The sequence below is a fragment of the Scomber japonicus genome, chromosome 4, assembly GCF_027409825.1.
Source record: "Scomber japonicus isolate fScoJap1 chromosome 4, fScoJap1.pri, whole genome shotgun sequence".
Lineage (NCBI taxonomy): Eukaryota > Metazoa > Chordata > Actinopteri > Scombriformes > Scombridae > Scomber > Scomber japonicus.
In genome coordinates, this window is record NC_070581.1 from 24,079,132 (window position 1) to 24,103,762 (window position 24,631).

A 24,631-nucleotide genomic window follows, 5' to 3' on the forward strand; every position below is an offset into this window, starting at 1 on the left:
GTGTAAATCAAAACTGAAGCTACATGTTTGTGAGATTTCTTTACTTAATTAAAAAGCTGACCAGCTAATATCACCTCTGAATTTAAAGCCTGTTCACTAACATGCTGGGAAATGCAATATAATGTTTTATACAGTTTTATATCATTTGACAAACTGAAAATCACTGGTAACAACTCACTCAACATTATGAAACTGTGCCTCCTCAAAAAAAACACTGTACCGACACCCTTGACATGCATAGTAACCATGGTAACAGTTAACTAAGCACTGTGTATTGTGTGAAAATGACATTTAACTGCCCATGTTTTTAATTGTTCCTAACTCTATTAGAGCTACAGACACACCATCTGTGTAGAGCTGCACCTTAAATTGAACTTAATTGGCAACTTATTTGGATATTAAATTAACGTTTGCTGGTTCCAGTTTATTAAATGTGAGGATTTACTGCCTCTCTCTGTTTTCTAGGACTGTACACGAGATGGATTTGGGTTTTGGACCCTTTTGGACATTTGAAAACATCACTATTAACTGACATTTTATAGACAAAATGACCAATTGATTAATCACAAACATAACCAGCAGAATAGTTAATAATGAAAATAATTGTTAGATGCAGCCCTACAATACGTCGATGGTAACATTTTAACATCAATTCCCAGTGCATACTAATGTCATAGAGATCTTTGCAGTTTCTCTCACCTGTTCCAAGTCTTAAAGGCATTGCTGGCCCTCTTGAACAGGTAGCCCTCCATCACCACACCATTAGGAGCGTCCACATTGAACTCCACCTTTGTTTCGTCATAAGAGAAGTCCTGAAAGAGAACAGGAAGACCCCCAAATTAACCTTTGCTCTCATTGAAAAGGTTAAAAGGTTGAAAGCACAGCAGCTGATAGGTGGGCAGGATGTTCTTCTGTCAGAAACAAAAGACTTCTCTGTAGTGAAGAGGTTGCATGCATGATGTTCCTGGATTACCAGTAGCATTCGATGTGCACTGTACTGTACATACACTCCACCAAGGCAGTAAATCATCATAAATTGTGCGATCATATGGAAAAGTCACATGTTTGTCCATGTATGTATTAGAGTTGCATGCATATCCCTGTGTCGCATACTGAGCCATTTCATAACTCAACAGATGTGAATATGACGCAAAGTATTACATAAACTGTATGATTCATGTGAAATAAGCCTCTAACCTTTTTCACGACTTTTAGCATTACAACGAGTGCTTTAATGCTAGCCGACAGGAAGTGGTGCACAGGTATGAGTGATGGTGCAAGTTGGTCATTGCTTCAGCATATTAGAGCGTTTTAGGAAGCACAAAAAATCATTATTTAAACATCTGTCTTGATGTTTCATGTCAAGGCTGAGAAGTACAACACAGTTTGTCCTGAGAAAACCAAAACATAACATTTTAGAAGTAATGTAATATGCAGAAGGCACAGAACATTAACTTAACCCAAATTGAATTTCAACAGTGCACGCATGAAGCGCTGAGAAAACAGCAGACCCAGTCTTCCCACCAGAGTCAGGTCAGGCTGCATGCTTAAAATACAGAGACGTATCAGTCACAAAAAGAGGGACCAATGAAAATATGAAAGTGTCTGCTGGAACGACCCAGATAAAAAAAAACTCTTCTGTTTCGTAACACAGTGTGTCTGCATTCAGCAGCTCCCAGGACGCCGCTGCATGCTTGAATAATAGAACGACTTACTTCTCTCCACATATCACTATTTTAATACACGTGCATATGAAGAAAAGGTTGAATTCCTGCACACTGTCTGGAACAACACAATGTTTCAGTCATGGAGCTTTGTCAGGCTTTCAATTTAAGAAAAAGAGGAACACAATCTCGAACATTCGATTCAAACAATTAGAGCATCAATAATTAATTTTAAAAAACATCCTCAAAAGGAGACAAACAACATGTGTCAGTATATTTCTTATGCTGTAGCTAAATGTAAAATAAGTGATTTTAAGCAACAAAAGAAGTGGTTCAGATTTTCATAACTGTGATGGAAAACCTGTAATACATCTATTAATGAAGAAAATGAATATATATAAACCAGTTACTTTTAAATAGATATTAAGTAAATAGTCTAATATTACAAAAAATATAAAGTCAGTATTTCAAAGTGTGCTAATGATTGCATTTTTGCAACATTATTTTAACTCCAAAAATCCTCAGATTATATTGCAAAACTGTACTGAGTGTGCAACTATTAGCATGCAAAACCTACAAAACATCTCTAAAGTCATGACAGACAGATGATTATTATTCTTACTGTAAGATAACTCAACGAGGATATACACATTAAAATGACAAACATCCATTGTAATGCAAATCAACCCACCAAAGTGCTGTCCCAATGGCAAAAGATCTTCATTTTAAAACGTTTAGTATGTTCCAACAACATCGAAAAGCACAAAAAGTTCTTAAAAAAATACAACAAACAGGCTCCGAAAAAACCCTGCACCCTCAGAGTTGAGGCATGTCTGTGGCAACGGCAGTCTTCACTGTGTCGGCGCTGCAGCTCTCACAGCAGAGGGTAGCGCATTGTGTCGCAGCAGAGCGGGTGCGTAATTCCAGCACTGACATGTGTGCCCTGTACTACAGCCTCCTGCCTCCTGCCTCCTGCCCTGTGAGGCTCAGGATTAGGTCTAATTACCATACAGCTGCCAGTGTGTCCACGGCAGGGTGCTGACGAAGAATAGTCAACTACACTGTAGAATACTGTAGCTGCTCTTGACCTGAAGATAAGAAGGACTTGCTTTGACACTTCAAGCCTGTGGGTCTGCTTCAGTTTTTACAACTCCCCAAACCCACCTCCCCTCTGCTGAAGAAGGAGGGGGGGGGGGGGAGGTCTCAGTCTCATGTTGACCCAGAGGGAATCTATCTGGTTGGCAGCCCAGTGCACCAAAACAAACACTACTGAAGGTTTGATTTACAATCTAACGACAGAAGCTCTGCAAACAACCTTTATATATTGCAACTTTCAAATCTGTAAGAAAGCAAGTCGACGCAGCTTACCTTCAGTAGTTAGACGCCTTTCTGTCTTTCTTTCTTTCTTTTTTTTGAATATGCAGAAGCACACCACAAATAAAAGGAGGCCACACCGAACAAGAAGTGCACTGGGTGGTACTCTGCAATCTCTCAAGCCCACAACAATCCATTTTTAATGACACAACGTCACACAGACAGAAACTGAACATCGGCTGAATTATTGAACGAGCGGGGAAACAGAGACTACCGAATGTTTGGAGAAAATAAGTGAAATGGGTGGCTGCTGTGGAAAAAAACAACAGACTGTAACGCTGGATGATGCTTCATCCACCTGCTGCTGTGCATACTGTCGGTTCAGGCCTACGGGGCAACACGGCAGAGCCAGGATGCCAAATGGTGAGCTCAGTCGGTAGCACTGATTACTCAGCCTGCCGTCAGCTGTTTGTTTACTGTGTGTAGGTAGTGGGATCATTCTGTGTCTCATTATTACTACACTCTGTAAGCTATCGTCTGTCAGCGAATGGCTTTGAACGTTCACCTGCCTGACGTCTGCTTCGCTCTCTTCAGTTAATCCTCAATCCACCTGCTTGACTTCATGGCAAAGTTTACTACCACATGCTACAACGTCTTCGTAGTCTCTTTTTAATCCTATCAAGCCGTGAAACATCCACCACAATTTTTCTGTAATTTATTTAAATGTGGCACTGTGACAGAAACTACCACAACAACAAAAAAAGCCCATACTGCACACATCAGGCAGCTTCAAGTTGACTCATTGATTAAAAATGAGATTTAACAGCCGATCTCAGGAGCAGATGTTAACAAAAACCACAATAAAAAACTAAACACATTGAATGCATTATTGTGAGAAAACTTCTGGATGAACTTCTTTCCATGAACAGCTGAAAAAAAGGCTTTCTCTTAAATGCAAAAAGGATGTTGATAAAAAAAATATTAGATTTTTTAAAAACTCAGCTCTCAAACAGCTAAAGATACGAGGAATAAAAGCAACACTTGCTCTGCTGAAAAATGCAGAGTAGCTCAAATTATTTATTCATCAAAAAGTGATGCGAAGTCTCATCCGCTGGCTTTAATCTGATGACCTCATTTAATGAAGGCCGAGGGCTGAAACGTCATGTGCTAATTAACAAACAAGAGCTATATCTGTCTACACAGCATGCGTTGCACTTCCTTTTTTTTCCTCCTGTAGGATGAGAGTTTTAAAACATAGGGGACCAAACATCTAGGGCACCTTTTTCTTCCACAGCTAAATATATTTTTGGACTGAATGTAAAACTATATTAAACACAGTAAATGGTATTTTCAGACTATGTTTTTCCTCTTATATATGCTTACAGGATGTACTGGTTATAGGTATGAGGGTTTTATTTTAAGATATTTTTTTTAAATGTCAACCAGTCCTTTAAAATGTGGCCTGGCTGACTCAATTAAAACCTTTTTGTCCAAGGCAGCCTCCATATTTTCCCAAATGCACTCAGACTAAAGGAAGATCTGAGACTGAACCACTAACCTTACAATTAACAGCTCACAGCCGGCCCCCTCTACTCCATCTGAGCTTAATAAACTTAGTTGAATGAGACAATTAATCTGCTAATATTCTATTTTCGTGTGCCCCAGCTAATGACTAATAAATACCTCGTCTTACACTATCATCAATTTAATAGCTTTGGGTTTAACACTGCTTGATGGACTAAAAAAAGTTATTTGAAGACAGCAAATTGTAATGTGTAAAAAGAGCTATAGGGCATACACAGCAAATTAAAGCTGAGACATGGCACTTTAGAGCCTGGGGAGTAAAACATGTGTAAGTGTCCACATACTATATATATATTTACTTATGTATGATCCCTTTGCTGTACATCCTCCTACATAAGTGCTGTTATAATTTCATGCTTTGCTGGCTGATGTACCTTGTTATTGACTATCATGAAAAGCACCAAACAAACAAAATATTGAATCATTATTTTATCACAACATCTATCTGTAGTTTAAAGCGGTAAAAATAAACCTAGCAGTGCACAGGGGAGCCATGTAGTGCCGTGCTGGTGATATAAATGTAGAAATGTAGACTAGCAGGCAGAGTCGACTGCCTTGGACAGGACTTCTCCATTAAATCTGCAGTTAAAAATGAATGGCTCTGGCATTTAGATGCTTTTGCTGCACTGTGTGCCCAGCCGGCAACAGCGACAATCCACGGTTGGAGCACTTTAACTCCCTTTTCTGCTCCCCTGATTTTTTTTGTTTTTTGTTTTTTTTTTTTGCTTGTACTCAGTAAGGGCCGCCTCCTTTGTCCTGTGTAAGTTTACACAAGGCTTATTGCACATGAAAAAGAAACACGTAAAAAAAAAATCTCTTTAAAAGGAAGGATGAAAGAATAACAAAGTAGGCCATTCTGTTCTAAAAGCAGCGCAGAACAAAGATGGCCAAATATAATACCAAAAAAAAGATATTCTTCAATTTCGTGCATGAAAAAACTCCCCATACCTATTAATAAGAGCCTGTCATTAAATAGTTCAGCTTCAGAAAGATTACATGATTAATTTTGATGCATTTAAAATGAAATAACATGATGAGAAAGCAAAAATAGAACAGCTGTGACTTATTATTATGCAGGAAAAGCATCTTCAGTGGTCAATAATTACACTGCTGTCTATTTAAGGAAGCTGCAATCATCCCTTTGCAGCAGGTGATATAACAGACAGTTATACACAAGCACCCAATTCAAACTAAGTTCAGTGTTTCTAATTGTTTTCTATAAATTATTCAGAATGCACTTCAGCTCGCCCTCAAGGCTTTTGGAGCCTGACTACAGCTGAAGAAAACTTCAAAGGGGGTTTGATAATGTTCTGTACTAACACAGCGGGCTGTGATGCACCCTCGCCCGCTCACTAAACCAAAGATGTGTTTCATGTAAAAAAAAAAAAAAAAGAAAGAAAAAAAAAAGAATTCAGATGGGAGAACAAACGGAGGAGTACTCACCTGCATGAGGGTCTGAGAGGAGATGGTGGCATTGGGAGGATGCGAGCACAGAAGGAGGAAAGAGAATAACGAGTTAGAAGCAGCAATGGCACGTTTTAAAAGCAGATTTATGTGGGGTTAAATCAATAATCCTTCAGGTTGGATGCACCTCTGATTATCCTGCTTAATGGTCTCCTAGCAATGAAGCTTCAGTGTATGTTTATGCACCACCACAATATTTTATTACCATGTAAATTTCAACGTGGCTTCAACAGGGGACCTTGTTTATTTACTACTATACATCCTTCCCTGATGTAGAGTGTGGTGTTCGAAGCTTAAGAGTCTAACAGCTCTGGCAAAAACAGATCAATAACTGTCCCCACATGTGACCCAGCCCTTCCCCGTGGCTCTATCCACAGCACAGACCGCAGCGCCCGGAGGGAGAGCGCTGACCGGAGCTGTCTGACAGATGGTCACTGATCCTGGGGTACAGAGGAGACAGACACCGGCCTGCTGAAAACACGGCTCTCTGAATTATTCAGTAAAGAGATACCAAAGAGGGGAGTGCACCCGACATTTATGGAGTCCATTTTAGAAACTCCTGCAGAAAACAAACAACATATGCAAACAAAGCCCCTTTGAAAAGTGTGAAAATAACTAAATTCTGGTGAAATATGCAGCGATGACGTATTAAGGACATAATAATTTCTGATTACAGCAACAACACTAGTTGCTCTGTGAAGCTGTACTCATAATAATGCTTTGAGCTAAATGCTAACATGCTCACAATGACAATGCTAACATACTAGTTTAGCATATTAGCATGCTAATATTTGCTAATTAGCAGGTCTGTTACCAAATCATAGCGTTCTTCCCTATGGATTTACATGATATAGTGTGACATGTTTCATTTATGCCACATTTAAAAAGGAATCTGCCAAATATGCTCACAGCTATTAAGCAAAAATTCAAGGGAACCTTATAAAAAATCATTATTCATGTTACAGGTTGTGTAAGCATAAGAAGTATAAGCAGATTTATCATTATCAAATTCTTTCAAACCTCTATGTTGTTATCGATGTCAAAAACGACCCATGTCTCTACTCATGTTCATCGATGCATTTCACTCAAAACCATAAACGTGAACCTCAAAGTATAAGATGATCACCCAAGTCAGCAGGATTCATCCTGTGGGGACCATAAATGTCTTTGCAAAATTTCATCTTGATCCATCAAATAGTTAAAATGTTTCAGTCAGTGGTGGACAAACCAACCACAACCAAAAACCACCAGGCTGAGAGCATGGCTAAACATGCTCAACAAACCATAAACTCAGCACTTTAGCGGACTAAAAGCACACTGCGGCTCGTGCTAAAGCATCAGCACATACGGAGTAGTTAATGTGCTGACTGTTACCGTCTACAGCAGACAACAGAGGGATTAATATCTCTTAAAAACACTTAATTCCACCTGATTTAGTGCTTTAAGCAATGCTTGAACTTTGTTAGGGAGATTAATCAAACACCTCCCAGCTGCCCAGGTCTAATCCCTCCCCAGTCACAACAGATGCACTGGGCGAAGTGGCAGACTGGATCTTAGAGGTGTCATGTGAGCACATTCACACCATGTTAGACTCTCAGTATCAACCTGCCAATGTAATAGACAAAAAGGAAGATTCTTCAGGGTCAAAACCTGCATGAAAGAAAAAACTGAAGCCACATTTTCTTTTATTTGTTTGATCTAAAAATAATAATAAAAAAAGAGACTCACCCTCTGCTGAATGGTTGCATGTTTATGCTCCATCTCCCTCTTCTCCATGGCTGAATCAATCACCAGCTGATCCAGCTGAAAGTCAGTTCCCACGGACAAAAAGAAAAAAGAAAAAAAAGAAAAACAAGATCACCGTTTCTGAAGAGACATCTCAGCAAACAGTACATCCAGTGAAACTCTACATTATACATTTAGTAAAGACACAGTGAGGGCTCGGGCGTGAATCAGAGCAGCTGACTGTAACACAGCGGCAAACACACAGGCTAAGCCCGCAATGACATGTTAGGTCAGTGTTTGGCGATGAAGCATTGATTCAGTTCTCCTGCAGCGGTCAACCTGCTGTCACAAACAAATTAGCCGACAATAACACGTAGATTTAAACAGCTGAGGATTTTTTTTAGGGATTTTTTTATGAGTCACAACGTTAAATATATCCAAACATGAAGCTTTTTATTAAGTATAGAAGCTCCAAAATAGGTATAACGGTATATAATCGAAAGGAGGAATTATGTAACCGTCCCTCATCGATCGGTCAAAATGAGGATCAAATCACTTCTAGTTAATACATAAAAGCCTGAGGGGGTGGGAAGGGGGGGGATCACACAGGCCCTAGCTGATGGTGCACAAGCTGAGTGATGATGATGATGATGATGATGATGATGAAGATGTTTAACTGACCTCAGCAGCCAGTTTCTTCATGTAGGGGTCGATCTCATCCAGCAGGTTGTAGCCCTGCTGGAACAGAGAGTACTGGGCGTGCATGAACGACAGCATCTGGACCACAGAGAGAGAGGGGGGAGGGGTGGGGGGGGAAGAGAGAGGAATATGTTATCCAGATGTTATCCAGATGTTCTTGAAGGTATTAATGCAGGTGTTTGTGGTTATTTTGTATTAGGGAGACACAATGCTTACAGCGTCTAGGATCTCAAATTTCTTCTTTGCTTGGAGGACATTGATCTGCAGGATAGAAAGATAGAAATGTGTTTATAGATGATCACCAGATGACACTTTAGAGAGGTGTCAAACTCATTTTCATTTAAGGGCCACAAACAGCCCTACTTGATCTAATGTGGGCCAGACCATTAAAAAGAAGGAAGGAAGGAAGGGTGGAAGGAAAGAGAAGGAGAAGAAAGGAAAGACAGGTGGAAGGAAGTAAAGAATAAAAGTGAGGAGGGAAGGAAGGAAAGAATGGAAAGGTTGGAAAAGAAGACAGGAAGGAAAGATGAAAGGAAGGACGGAAGGAAGGACGGACGGAGGAAGGAAGGAAGGAAGGAAGGAAGGAAGGAAGGAAGGAAGGAAAAGAATACAGGAAGGAAAGATGGGAGGAAGGGAGGAAGGAAGGAAGGAAAAAAAGACAGGAAGGAAAGATGAAAGAGGGAGAAAGGAATGAAAGAAGGAAAGATGGAAGTAAGGGAGGAAGGACAGATGGAATGAAAGAGGGAAGGAAGGAAAAAAAGACAGGAAGGAAAGTGGGCCGAAATGGACCCCTCGGCGGGCCGGTTCTGGGCCACGGGCCACATGTTTGACACCCCTGCTTTAGAGTATTGATTATCAGTTTGATTATATCCACATCAACACATCATACAGTATAAAGTACATGACAACTACTACATGTTGAGACAACTCCCTCTTGTGGACAGTATTTTCTTTCTTTTTTTGAACTGTGACACCATCATGATCAGTTTGATAAAGACAGTTGGTGAACTTCTAACTGAACTTTTACACTTGTCTGCTTTTGTTTCCGCTGTCTGCTTTGGAGACAAGTTCTTGGAGCTGAGTTTTGGCCCCCGTCTTCACAAGGGCTGATTATGATTCAAATATGTGTCGTCATGGCTCAACTACAACAAACTCAACTACACAACCTCCATTTCAGTTTTGTGTGTATGTGAGTGAGGAAAACAAAAAAATCAAAAGAGAGACTAATGAAGGAATTTAATAATAGTGAATTTTTACTTTTGTGCACCCAATACATTGAAAAATCCGATATAACATATACTGCACAGATGTTTTGGTTTCACACACTGTCTCTTTGTAGAAAAGAAAATGAATCACTCACATATTTTCAACTGTTATGTTACAGCCAACATTTCGGTCAGACTTTGTCATTTCCAAAATATAAATAATTTAAAACTTAATGCAAACAGCCTAATGTTGTTTTTATTGTAAAAAACTAATTGTTATAATGGGAAATTTTCATAAATGTTGTTTTTTGAAAAAGATTCTTTTTTCTTTTTTCCTTCATGATTTCACATATTTTACAAAACTCACTAAAATGTCCTCAAAACAAAAAGAGTATATGCACAATCAATTATTATAACTACATTTCTGGAAACATGTAAAACTTAATTTTCTCTTACTTTATCTAATTTTAATGTATTATTTTATTTACAGTAAGTTTCTGTAATGGAAAAGCAGCTAATATGTCATTTTTTGGTCTTGTTCAGTGTCAAAGGAGTCAGATGTTCAGGTGTTTTTTTGTTTAAGTACATTTTATTTTAATGGTTTTAAGCCTGTTTTTAGCTGGCGTATATTAGCATTAGCATTAGCATTATCATATTTAACCATAAGACTGTAAATGCACCATGCTATCAAACTACCAGCTAGCTTTAGGGTCATCTCCATCCTCTCATCCAAATATGGTCACTTCTGGCTCCAAAAAAGTGAATCATAATGCAAACTCTAAGCTATAAAACAGGAGTCCGCAAACCAATGGATGGCGTCATGGTGGCTACGTCCATATTTTACAGTTAATATAGTGTAAATGCAGCTTTGAAAACACACTGCTCTCCTTTATGCTCCACTCTACTCTGTTTATTTACTGTAACAGTCTATAACTTGTTGTAAGGGCTCCATTTATTCCCCCCGTGGCATCTCATATTCACATCGCATTGTATATCTTAACTGATGCAAAACCAAATGACATTTAGTGCTACATTTAAGAGGTCACATACATGTAGCGCATCGCTCCGACCCTTCCTGCCTCGAGACACTTTCAATTAAGACTTTAAAAAGGGTAAGCTGTCTGAGAGCAGAAAGAGGGCACGGCCATCACACTGCCATCAGACTGAATCAGTCTCTTTGTTCCCGCGGGGCGGTTGTGGATCGGAGGCAACAACTTGTGGGCACAATAGATCGGCGCTGCATATGAACAAAGTGGAGAATGTGTCACGCAGGCAGACGGATGGACGCAGACATCGCTGCAGGGTTAACGGCTACGTCACAGTCATTCCCCGATTCTACTGGTGATTGGTAGAGATATACTGAAAACAAATGGGAATACATTTTCTAAATATAAAGAGATTACAGAAGTCTTCTTGCTGCTGATTGGTCTCCACTTGAAAACATTGATACATTTAATTTTTTTGGACTTTGGATTGCTTTGACTTCATCATAAAAATAAACCTCAAAATGCCAGCATCAAAATACTATATTAATCCTTTAAAGCAGGGGCGGCAAACTCATTTTCAATCAAGGGCCACATAAAGCCCAATAAGGAAGGAATGAAAAGAAGACAGGGAGGAAAAATGGAAGAAAGGGATGAAGGAAAGATGGAAAGAAGGAAGGAAGGAAGGACGGACAGATAGAAGGAAGGACAGAAGGAAGGAAGAAAGGGAGGAAGGAAAGATGGAAGGAAGGAGGGAGGGAAGAAAGGGAGGAAGGACGGAAGGATGGACAGATAGAAGGAAGGACAGAATGAAGGAAGAAAGGGAGGAAGGAAAGATAGAAGGAATGAGGGAGGGAAGAAAAGAGGGAGGGAAGGAAGGAAGGAAGGAAGAAGGAAGGAAGGAGGGAAGACAGGAAGGAAAGATGGATGGAGAGAATGAAGGAAGGAAAAGAACACATGAAGGAAAGTGGGCCGGATTGGACTCCTCGGCGGGCCGGTTCTGGCCCACGGGCCGCATGTTTGACACCCCTGCTTTAAAGGTTGCAGTTTAATAATAAATATCTGCAGATTTGTTTTGTATGATGCACTTAACTTGTAATTATTTAACACTCAGCTTTTAAAAGAGGAATATTGGCTCAGTGCAACTCTTATTTGCATTTCCCTGATGTTAAAACCTCCTGTTCTATTTCCACTTCTCATTTCCATCTTGATCCTTAACAGTGACATTGACATTCAGGTTAGACTTAAAATATTAATCATGCTTTATTATTTATATTTCCATGCATTCATTTGGCACTTTGACACTTGTGTCCAAAGCAATATATGATTAAAATATGATTAATTTAGGTAGATGGTTACAATATTATGTTATTTTGTCATTTTTGTTAACAGCTAACCGGCGAACATGGGAGTAAGGCTGCAACTAACAATTTACTTTAATCAACAATTAAGGTGTCACTTATTTCTGTCAGGTAGTTCAGTAGTACCTTTAAATATATAAAATAGTGCCTATAGGAACATATATTCTCAAACAGGAAGTTTTTTTTAATAAAATACTGCAAACTAAACAATTACAGGAAGTTCATAGTTTTAAGTCAGTTTTCTGACCTGGAGAACGTAATCCAGAGCGAGGTGTCTGAAACACTTGCGGGTGATGCTGAGCGTGCCGGTGGCTTCTTCGACCTCGTGAGGTTTGTTCCTCGGCGCCTGAGCGTTCTTCACTTGGGCGATTTCCATATCCTCACGCACCCTGTCGAAGTGCTTCTTGGTCTCCTTGAACTTCCGCACATCCCTGACAAACAAACGTCAATACAGAAAACTTTACACTGGATCACAATTCAACTAAAGACATATGCAGACTACAGATTCTGAGATATTTATAGCCACCATAAAGTCAATGTGAGACTACAAGTAACCTACTTTAGCTGCATTGTTTGGGATATTCCTGTGACAACATATCTGGGCTGCAAAATGTTGTACTCGGTTTAATATTTAAAAGACTTGCACGGATAACAAGGGTATGTTTGCCTTTTAAAAGGTCTGGACTTTAGCTTTTTCTACCTGTGCTGAATTTTTCATACACCTAAAGTTCTGCAGGGACGCCTTGCTAAAGCATCATGAATCACAGGTTTACTCACTCTTTCACAAAGTTGTGCAACTGCTGCTTTACAGACCGCTGAGCTTGATCGAACAGTATCTGAAAAAGATGAAAAGAAGACATTAGTATACCTTGATTATCACTGATGAAGAGTATGAAGGCTTTGTACACCTGGAGTTGAAAAACATAACAAAAAATGTCATACACAGCTTGTACTAGTGCTTAACTGCTATAAATATAATATATATCAATGAATATATCAAATCTAGAGCTGACATGATGAGTCAATTGACAGAAAATGTAATATAAACTCTTCATATTTTAATAATCAAGTCATTTTTCAAGCAAAAATGCCAAAAAAACAAACAATTCCAGCTTCTCAAATGTGAAGATGTTCTGCTTTTCTTAGTTTTATGTGACAGAAACTGAATACCTTTAAGCTTTGGACAGCTGGTCATAAAAAAACAATTCATTTGAAGACATCACCTTTGGCTTTCTGAGATTTTATAAACATTTACACAGAATTGATTGGAAGACTAAAGCCAGGTTTAAATAACCTTAATTAGGTACTGTATAAAACATGTAGTTCATGTTTGCTTATTATCTGCATTATTGAATCAATACGACACTGAAATTAATCCATGTTGCCAGTAGGGCTGACTGGTTAATCTTCTAATTATTTTCTCAATTAACACTTTAGCCTAAGAAATATCAGAAAATGGTGAAAATGCTAATCCTAGTCTGCCAGAGTCAAAGGTGATGTATTAAAGGGTTTCGTTTAGTTCAAGCAATAAACCAAATCCCAAAGATATCCTGTTTATTTCTAAGTATGACAGAGAAAAGCAGAACATCCTCACACTGTAGAAGCTAAAACCAGCATTTTTGCTATAAGAATAACTGAAATGATTCACTGATCATAAAATTTGTTGCTGATTACTTTTCTGTTGACTTTATACGTCTGCACAACCTCAAATGCACCTTGACATTTCCCGATCCGAATAACAAAGACTTTTGGAGGGAAAACGTCTGCACCTCTCAATAAACCTGCAATGCATTTAAAACCAACAGAGGGCGACAGAGCACAGCTTTTTTTTTTCCCCCAGCATGATGCATGCAGATGATGCAAATTAGCCCCTAATGCCTGTTGGAATGAATGGAGGAGGAATGTCACTCAGACTCAGACTCGAACACACCCGCTTTAACGCAATAACACGTTGCCTTCAGTTGGATGTTTTAAATTCAAGATCCCTCCTCTTCTCTTTCACGCACTAAGCACATCCTCTCTGATCACTCCTGCCATGCTGCTGCTGCTGCCGCTAAATAGGTCACTCGGGCAGTGAGGGAGGGAGGAAGTGAGAGAGAGGGAGGAGAGGAGGCTTTTTGGTACAATGTGACACTGCAGACTCTGCATCCAATGCAGGGTAGAAACCCCCTCAGACATACTGTCAGAGTCCATGTGCTATCAACCATAACTGAGCAGTTAGGTTTAAAGGGTTTGCATCCTCATGCGCACCCTGCCTGAATAATTGGATATACAACTGTGTGTGTGGATTAGAAGATTTGACTTTGCGAGGCCTTATAAAACTGGGCTTATGGGTGTTTTAACTCTGGGATTACAAGAGCTGATGATGACTGAAACACTTCTTTCTATCACTGCCAATAGTCGGCGGTGGTGCGCAGAGGGAGAGGGAGCCAGCAATCAGCATAACACTTAAAAAATAAGTATAGATTACTTCAATTTTGACCAGATTTAAAAATAAAAATGTGGGTATGATGGAAGTGGTCAGTTTCACTTTATTCCTACCACCACCTCGATGAGAGACATGTTTGTTTTGGTGGTTGGTGAAAGCTAAATTTTACAGCTCTATAAACTCATTGGGTCCAAATAAGTGTGAGGGGAACAACAAGGCCGGCCATGCCATCCTGTTTGTTGCTTTGTGATCCTGCCATCGCATCAGAAAACGATCCACGTGATTATAGAACAAAGAAATTCCTCCGATCCTGCACCAGACGCCGTCACATCCAACTCGGGAGTAACGAGATGAGCCAAGCTTTCTTGTCAAGTTATTAAACCGCTTTTTAATGGCTTCTTGCAACGTGTCGTGTTCAAAGGCCACCCGGTTTGACTGCAAATCATGTCGAGTCTGATTGTACATGTGTGGACAATCTGTTGTCCTGGATGCAGTTTTAAAAAGCCGTTAGAAAAAAAAGTGCAAGTGAGAGCTGTAATCTTGTGCCATCGAAAGGTTCCCACAAACATGCAGTGACTCAAAACAGCGGTGTATGGCGGCCATAAACACTCGGGTGTAAGATTGGGGTGCAGACAGGACTGAGGTGGATGACAGCTCAGTGTAAACCCCAGTCTTTTAAAAGCCGTCTAATCAACAAGCGCACCTTTGTGTTTGTGTTGTGTGTGTATGTGTGTATGTGTGTATGTGTGTGTGTGTGTGTGAGAGAGAGAGAGTGATGGTAGCGGTGGTGAGACTTCCTGGCTTTGGGGGAAAGAGCAGCCGGTAGCATTCCTGAGCTGCTTTGTGGCAAGTTGATACCCTATTTTCATTGGACCAAGATGCCACAGGTTGTCTCGGTGGGATGTGCTGTAGCCCGACTGACAGCGACGAGGACAGGATTAACAATACACAACTAAATGTACACAATAAGACTAAAGGGTTGGTGATACTAATCATTTCAGGCTTGGGGGAGGGTGATGTTGGATGGAAGCTCTGTCAATTCAGTGAAATAGATATTGAATAAATTGCCATAAAATATTACATAAAGGCATTCATGATCACCACAGATTGATGTGTAGTGAGTAAATATTAGACACTTCGGTTGACAGGATACCTAAATTACAAATGTTTAAGCTGCTCTTGAGCTCAGACATTGGATAGTGTGTGAAGTTTTTGATGGCAAATGGATATAGAGCAACAGTTTTATGAATGGCTCTCTGTTTTATTGTATAATCATACATATGCATGAGCACATAGTATAGCAGTCATTAACAATGCTTTCATTGTCATTGCATATTTCCAGTATAATTACATTTGCAACTCTTGGAATGGTCGATACAACTAAAACAAGGACATATAAAAATACAATTATTTAAAAAAAATATATATTTAAAATAAATAGATTAAAAAGAGACAGAAGCACACAATAAAGACAAACATTCGACAGATGGTGATAGTAGCGTGCCTAGAAAAGTAGCAATGAAACAGAACCTTTCCCGGCTGTATCATGCTAACACAGCACTAACATGTTAGCACATTAACATGCTAAACACTTAGCATGCTAGACATTTAAAACTGTAACTTTCAATTAGGGAATGGCTTAAAATACTGACATATATTCACCTTCTGAGTTGCTGATTAGTTACTTAAATACATCAGCAGTTATGTAGCAACATTAGCATTCATTCTGAGTCGTGTTTCGGGCCATCTTGTAAGTCGTTCTCCTTTTAGCTCAGTTTTTGGCGTGAGAGAAAACAAAAAACAGTAAAGTCGAGAGTCAAAAATCCAGACGCTGAGTCGGGTGATAATTCTCTGCTCTATCAACACTTTTTATGTTCTATTTAGTCATCTGATGTGTTAGTGTAAAAACATTAATTAAAACTGCTTTGAAATAATAACGCCGTGCTCATCACAGGCTCTTTTTGTGACTACGGACTTTTATTGAAATGACATCAGTCTGGATTTGAAATCTTCACATCAATTACTAAACTATAACAACATTTTACTGTCATATTTGATCTACAGGCCAACTTACGTATTGGAGTTCGAACAAAGACAACACTGTCAAACATGTAAGTGAGAGAGGAAGTGAGGAAGGAGGGAATATCTGGCAAATCTTTCTTGACCTGATATCAGAACTGAGGAATGAAACGGCAGCAAACGACATCACAAAGGACTACTGTCCTGACTGTCAGCTCACTAATTTCCCGCTCATTCCACCGGCATGTCGGGACACAGAATGATGTAATAAAAACACTCAAAGCAATTATCTTTATCCCGGTCGTTGCTCATCCAAGCACGAGTGGAACCACATCTGTCAAACAGATAAAACATATCACAGTGTGGCAATAAAAATGTTTTTTTAGACTTTATTCAGGAAGGTTGACAGATGTTTCTAATCTTCAACCCGACCTCAAAAACATTTCTATGACCGAATATAACTCAACTTCACAACAAACTATAGCCTCCAAAATAACTTAAGTTGAATCTGCAGGGCTGCAGCTAACAATGTTTTTCCTCATCAATCATTAATCAATCAGCTGTTTGGTCTATAAAAAGGCCAGAAAATGATAAAAAAGTCCACAGCCAAAAAATAAATAAAGTTTGCTGTCATAGAGGACTGAAGAAATATTTTAGATAGAAATATTTTAAAAAATGGAACATATCCCATTTAATGCTTTTAGTATTTATCAATCTATAGTGTGTTAAAATCTTAATTCCTCATATTAAACTTCTTCAAGGGCATCAAGATGTCAGATCGTTTGTGCATGACCACAAGCTCTTCTTTCTTACTAAGGTTTTTTCCATGTGTCATCAACTCGAATATTTTGGATTTAATTCAGGCTTGAATATTTGTATTTGAGAGGTTTCCATTCCAAATAAAGCCTCTGTAGCCTCCTCAACCGGTTAGCTGGCCAGTCAGAGGGGAGTGGGCTCATCGGGGAGTGGGAGGGGGGGTTAAAGAGACAGGAGCTAAAACGGCCTGTTTCAGACAGAGGCTGAACTGAGTGGCTGCAAAAAGAGCCAGTATAAGATAAATAAGGAGTTTTTTAAACCGTGAATCATGCAAAGATATTCCAATAGAGCCCCAGAATATAAATACAGACCTGGATATGTGCATGATATGTCCTTTTTATGAGAATAGGTGCTGCAGAGCACAATGCATGAAAGTATTTTGGGGAATGCCATAACAAGAAAGTGTTGGTAGAACATAAGGACTGACATCTCTATGTGTGTCCCTTTGAAGACACATTTTCATATATTTTTACTTTATGTACAAAGGATGTATTTATGCTCTGCAGGGAATGATAGGGGTTGCAGTTGTAGACGGAGCTGCTGCACTTCCTACTGTGTCTTGTTTTGTTTTCCAGTTTCCAAATATAACCAAGAGACAGCAGCGTTGGCATCCCACAAGGGAATTCAGGCGCACGGTATGTACAGCTTTCTATCCAAGTAAACTTATACTATTCAGCTGCATTAAAATCAGGGGAATACTGTGTGCACCAGAAAATATATCTGAAAACCATATGTAACTGTAATCTGAATTCTTTCAGCTAAAAATGTTTTCTCCCCATCTACCGAAATCCCACCAGCCCCTATGTCATTTATAATCCTCTGTGTGAATATGGTTTTCAATGCATAAAGACTTGGCAGCTCAGATGTTCGTCTCTCTTTGCATCCATGTGATAGTCTCCGCTCATTTTTAATGGATGTTCAGAGAGTCAAACATGAGTCAATAATTTATCGAGTATTCATATGGAGTTTCATGCTTGAATTAAACAGAGAAAATGTTGGCCTGATTCTGTTGATGCCTGTTCCTGTCTGAAAAGAAAAATCTATTGTGAAATCTTTGGACAAACGGGCTCCGGCGCTGAAGTAAAAGGAGCTATACTTGGCTTGACATTCATACAAACAGAGCCTGCTTGTTCTGTTGTGTGGTGTTGGACTGGCAAGAGAGGAAATGGAGGGAAGAAAGGGCCAAGACTCTTTTCTGCTTTTCTTGGATGTGTGTGTTTGCTTGTGTGAGCTCATGTTCACGTATACGCTCAAACATATGTGCAGTTTGTGTTTATTTTATGGGTTTTAAAGGCATTTGAGCATGGCAGCAACAAGGGCAGTTGGCACACAGTAGCCCCCATTTGTACGGTGCCATTTAATATTCTGGAGTGTCTGCAGTGCGGAGTAAGCGGAGTGGCAGCTGCACGGCAAACCATGCACAACGAAGGGACATCCGTCATGAGTAGGAGATATAATCATCATTTCTTATTCATCGGAGCACTGCTGGAGTCCCTCAGCTGCAGGAGCGTCACACAGTTAGCTGCACACGATGTCTTTCTTGATTAAAATGGGAACATGTAAAAGACGTCAGCAGAAAACGTCGCTTTCCTCACTGTGATCAGGTCACGTCGTTGCAAATAAAGCGATTTCTGTCAAGTCTTTTATCTCAGGGGAATCCCTCCGATCGTGTGAGTCACTCTGCCCTGCTCTGCTTTTACATCAAAGTAACACAGAAAACTTTTGAGAGCCAATCAGATTAATGTCCAGTCAGAGTATTGGCTCTAACGGACTGCAGGGAGGGAGAGTGGAAACAGGAGGCTGAAAACCCAGCTGAGCCTTCAGTGGACAGGCCAGCTGATCTCAGGCCAAACCTCACTCTCTTCTGGTCTGTAAAGTGTGACATACTGAACCAGACAAACAGGGAATCTGTCAGTCTAACAGAAACACCGACAGACTGACCGGCTGATGGAGGTGCTTTTGACTGGAGCTGGCAAGCAGAGGAAACAGAGAGGAAGCAAGCAATCCTAAAACTGCCAAAATTAATATGTACAGTACAGTGTATAAAATGTACAGCTGGTCAACAAAAAAAAAAGGAAGAACTTACTGGATAATACAAATCAATCCAATATAACAGTGTTCCTCAAATATAATCTTAAAAGGTCCACAACATTTTTTTTTCAATGAGTCAAAGGTCTGTTTATTAGTCGGTCAAACTACAACAAATCAATGTATCCACCACCAACAAACTTAACAATACAGTGGTGTATAGTAGAAAAACATAATATATGACTCAACTATAAAATGTATTTTATATAAATAACAAAACTTATTTTTCGTTTTAACATAAGGAAACTACACATCTGAGCGAACTAGCATCATATCTGGGGTACCTCAGGGATCAATTCTAGGACATCATTAAGTCAACTTCTACATGCTCCTGATAGCTCGCCTCATTATGCAGAAGAACAACATTTCTTACCATAGGTATGCAGACGACACTCAATTATACATAGCTCTCTCATTAAGTGACTCTACTCAGGCTATGCATTGACCAAATCAATGGCTAGATGTGGTTGATTCCTTCTCTTTAAAGTCCAAAAATCAGGTCAGAAATGTTTATGTTATTATTGACTCAGATCTCACCACGTCTTTGGCACTGAGACACCAGATCATGATAAAGTTTTCATTTAATGTTAAAACATCAACTCATCACCACGGTGACTCCCTCAGGAAATCCACACACATTAACCTCAGCAGACAAGAGCGCACTATTGTACGGCTACATGCAATCGAAGCTAATGTAATCGACAATCGCACACATATATAAACGCCTGGCCATATGTGACGTGTCAAGGTTATACAGGGTTACTACTGTCCACTGGCTAAAGCTAATCCATGCTTGCCTGAGCGACCTGGGCCATTAACCCTCCATTTGTAATCCTGACCCCTCTCTCTCTCTGCCAATAGACTGAGAGCGAATGGGGTTAAGGGAGTGGCTGATTTGCGATGACACATCTTTGTTGCTTTAGAAAGGAATGTGATCTACACTCACACTGCACTTTACAGCACTGTCAAGCATGCAACGGGTTCAAGCTAATGGACTTCAAAGGGCCTCAGAGGGGCTGGATGGGGGCAGGGGGTCAGGAGCCTTGAAGGCGGGGAGGGGAAACGACACAGCAGTAAAGCAAACGCTCTGTTAAATGTCAGTGAACAGATGTGGATAAAGAAAATACAGTAAGAAAGCCGGGAATAAGGAAAATATGACTTTACTGTGACTGCTGTTCAGGGTTGTGATTCTCGGGAATCTGATGAGGTTTTAAAATACCTGGAGATAACTGCTTTTAAAAAGAGTAGAGAGACTTTACTGTACCTGCTATAAGGCATCTTTTATCTTATGGCTTTATTAAGAGTTGATAAGTGATTTAATAATGCTTTATAGACAAATCTGGGTCGCAGGCAGAAGTAGCCGACTCGTCATTATTAAAGAAAGGATCTCACTGTTCAAACATTTCGCTGAAATAATATCAATTGTATGTTGCTGTCATTATATGCCATTAAAATACAGTTTATAATCTACAAATTTAACTTTTCTGAGAAATTTAGTCCAGTTTTTACAGGCGGCTCTTTATCGTGCTGTTATACCACCTGTTATACAAAGAAACAGACTGTTAGGAAACAACAGAAAATGAAAGTCACAAGCCTCTGCGCCATAAAATCAATTACATATTCATAAATCTCCATTAAATCCTCATGTTTCTAGATCAAACAGGTACTGCTGAAGACTAAGCAATCTGCCTAAACAGGATGGGTAAGCTGCCGCCACACTGATCTCCTGTTAGCTAGGTACGACAATACTTTTACAGTATCATGTGTTTCCGATTTTTCATTAAATTAAATCATGCTTTTATCCAGATTAAAATGATAGAAGCTCATAAACAAGCTTATATAGTTCCTGCTGGGTTAAATTGGCCACTCCACACCATATTCTCACATCCAGACTGAGGCGGTCAGACAAAAACACTACTCTGGTTTCTATTAATTTCAGACAGTGAAAAACTTCCACATTCTCACAGACTAACTTCATCCGTTAGGGCGGGTGATGGCTGACCGTGATTAACCCGAACACTTCAGAGTGCAACCCATAGATCAGTTGAAAGGCATAAAAAAGAGCTGCTAAAACTGAAAAAACCCATTTTATAACAATTTATTTAAACTAACAACTGCAAATTCAATGATTAAAACCTTTTATTAATCTTATTAACCTGTTTTTAAAACTGTACAGATGATAGACTACTAAGCAATGTAACTATGTGTTTTTGATAAAAACATGTTCTATAAACAGGAAACATCAGAAGGGCAAGCAATAAATGTGTGGAGCAGATTTCACCAAAGAATCCACAACATTTTTGGAGTTAGATAAATAATTTGGGACTAAAATGCTTTCAAGAGATTCCTGTGCAGATTTGGTGTGAAGGAGAGGAAATATGATTGGATATGGACATGGTTTTAAACGAATGGGACTCAACTTTTATTCTGAAGTCAAAATAAAAATCTTTTGAGTAGTTTTATGAACAAGCACTACCTTTATATGGATGATTTTTTTAAACAGAGACCCAGATGGAGAGGAAGTAAAGGACCAGACGACCCTAAATTTGTTCTTAATGACTCATAACTGACCCATAAAGCATTAGTAAATAGCTGATTATCCATTACTAATAGCATTACTTATACAACTTATAATCCCCTGATAAAAAGATGCATTGTTAGTATGTGGAACAGTCTTTAATGTACAATACAATATGAAGCATTCTTCTAATATATAAAGCCATCTGAGAAAGAGAGAGGAAGTGTCTTTTTGTGTCCTGTGTGCATGTACATGTGTAAGATGTGACACAGCTCTGACGGACAGCTACATCACCGACAGTCACGCCACAACAGCACGGCACATTTAATGATGTGTGAACCCACGTCAGTTCAAACACGGCTCAGACTGACCCTTGGTACTGTACTGAAGGGGGGAGGGATACATACAAGACCCTTGCGAGTCCTTAAATGCCAGTTAATGTCAGCATTTCAAAGATGGGATGATATCACTGAGCTGGTCCGTCTCAATCTACTGTATGTGGAGCATATGGAGGACAGACTGTGGAGCGGACTCACCATGTGGTAGTTGATGATTTCCTGGAGGCTTTCCCCGCACTTTTCCAGGCACTCCTGCAAGCACAAACACAACATTTAACCTCGATAAAATAATGAAATATACTCATAACTGCTACTGTATTGAATACTAAATGGGAGGAAATGAAAAGATCTGCAGTGCTAAAATTAAGTAAAAGCTGGTTAATGTCACTGAGGTGTACTTTTGTGCTCGAGCAGCCTTTTTTCCCTTGAACCTTGTACAGGAAAGGGAACTATAATTGCAGGGCTGATTCAGTTCTTTTTTTACAATGGAAACTACAAATATGAACAAGACTTTAATAAGAAACTCTCAATTAGTCATACCGTCGGAGCCAAGACGGCTTTTAATAGTACTTAATGTCAGTAGCAATGAAACTAGGTCCAAAGCTGCGGAGACGGAGACGGAGACGCTACCGCCGCTGCCAGAAGTAAGTTTTCCAGGCCTGTTGGGATCCTCACTTACTAATCTGTTAGTAATCAGGTTTACTCACTCACTCACACACACACACACAAACATGAGGAAAGTCTGCCTCCCTGGAGACAGTTAACTATAACAATACTATCCACCAAATGACAGAAAATGATTACAAGTGAAGACAATAAAAACCACAATAAAAAGCCTATAATGTTTCAAACAGACACTCAAGAACCTCACCGAGATCATTTCATCCTTCTTGCACTGCTGAGACAGATCCCGGATGCCGTTGACGAAGAGCTTGTTGGCGCTGACATAGGCCTTCCCTGCTTCAATCATCCCACTGCATAGCTTCACCAGCTGTGGAGATGAGAGACAGAATCGAGAGCTTTCATCGACACATCGCATTCAAGTCAGTTGAAATTCTGGCTTAAAACAGAGTAGTCATGTGTGCTGGAATCATTCCTCCTGTTCATACTGACCATTAGAAGATAGCTTTATAATTTACTTACAATTTAAGTGAAGGGGGGGAAAAATCCACAAGGCTCCTTCTGTGCAAAAATGTATTTAAAAGTTTATCTGAAGCTAATATTAGGATTCAACCTTCCAAATGTGTCAAATCAAGTAGATATCTTTCAACGTTACAGTGTTTTAGTGTCAAAATTCCTCTTTTTGTTTCTTCCACCACAGCTCAACAGGGACACACTGTCCGAGGAAACACAAAGAGGGAATTTGAAGCTAAAAAGACTGTAATGTTGAAATATATCTACTTGATAACTAACTCAGACTGCTGATCCTCATATAGGCTTCAAAATTACTGTGTGGATTTCATCCCCCATTACTCATATTTATTATTCATTTATTTAAATATTTAAGTGCCTAAATGAATACTGAAATATATTGTTTTTTCATATAACAACCATTCATCCTGTTCATACTGGCGATGAGAAGATCCCTTCATAATCTACTTCCAATATATTTAATAGTTTATCTGAATCTAATATGAAGCTCCATCTTCGTCCAAATGAGTCAAATCAAGTAGATAGATAAGTCTTTTTAGTGCTAAAGTCCCTCTTTTTGTTCCTATACTTCCATCACAGCTCAACAGGGAAACACAAAGAGGGAATTTGATGCTAAAAAGACTAAATGTGGCAGATATCCACTTTAAATGGACTAACTCAGACTGCTGAAGCCTCATATTAGCTTCAGATAAACTTCTAAATGCATTTTTGCACTAAATTAATGGATTTTGGCCTCCATCAGTTACACTAAGAAGCACACTTTAAGGGAATCTTTAAATAGCCAGTATGAACAGGAGGAATGATTACAGCCATTATAGCACTGTTGATATATGCAGCTGTATGTTGCCTTTAAGACCGACTTTTAAAAAAAAATAGCGGACCTATCCTTTAAGGTCATATTATCTTGTCATATGGGGAAAGGCTGGCTGAGATCAGAGGCTCCATGTGACCGTGTGATTTTACTTCTGAAGTACTATCAGCGCTGGAAGGCAGTGACTTTTACGGCTGAAAAACATCATATGCTCATAAAAGAAACAGTCAAACGTTGGCTTCCATGCAGGCCACACTTTCTTCTGTTTTCAGCACGTTGTCACACACACGGACCACGACGATGCCCCGTTGTCTGGTTATCGCCCGAGGTAACGTAGAGTGTCTCATGTGGGGTCCATATGTTAGCCTGTGACTTTAGCATGTAAAAGCCACAGAGGTTTAATGTTATCCAGGAATGGAGAATTGAGACCAGACACTGATAATTCGACATGTATGTTTTGTG

At 39.5% G+C, this 24,631-nt stretch overlaps 1 protein-coding gene across 1 annotated transcript in view; it reads right to left on the minus strand.

Annotated features, from left to right (window-relative positions):
* LOC128356929 (arf-GAP with coiled-coil, ANK repeat and PH domain-containing protein 3-like) overlaps positions 1-24,631 on the minus strand; it is an 89,299-nt gene that overhangs the window by 22,618 nt on the left and 42,050 nt on the right. Inside the window, exons 3-11 of the mRNA XM_053317116.1 lie at positions 23,078-23,197; positions 22,405-22,458; positions 12,777-12,835; positions 12,247-12,430; positions 8,667-8,711; positions 8,433-8,528; positions 7,755-7,829; positions 6,006-6,017; positions 700-812 (exon numbers count right to left, since the gene is read on the minus strand). Coding sequence (XP_053173091.1) covers positions 700-812; positions 6,006-6,017; positions 7,755-7,829; positions 8,433-8,528; positions 8,667-8,711; positions 12,247-12,430; positions 12,777-12,835; positions 22,405-22,458; positions 23,078-23,197 — 758 coding nt within the window. The remainder of the gene's footprint in view (positions 1-699; positions 813-6,005; positions 6,018-7,754; positions 7,830-8,432; positions 8,529-8,666; positions 8,712-12,246; positions 12,431-12,776; positions 12,836-22,404; positions 22,459-23,077; positions 23,198-24,631) is intronic.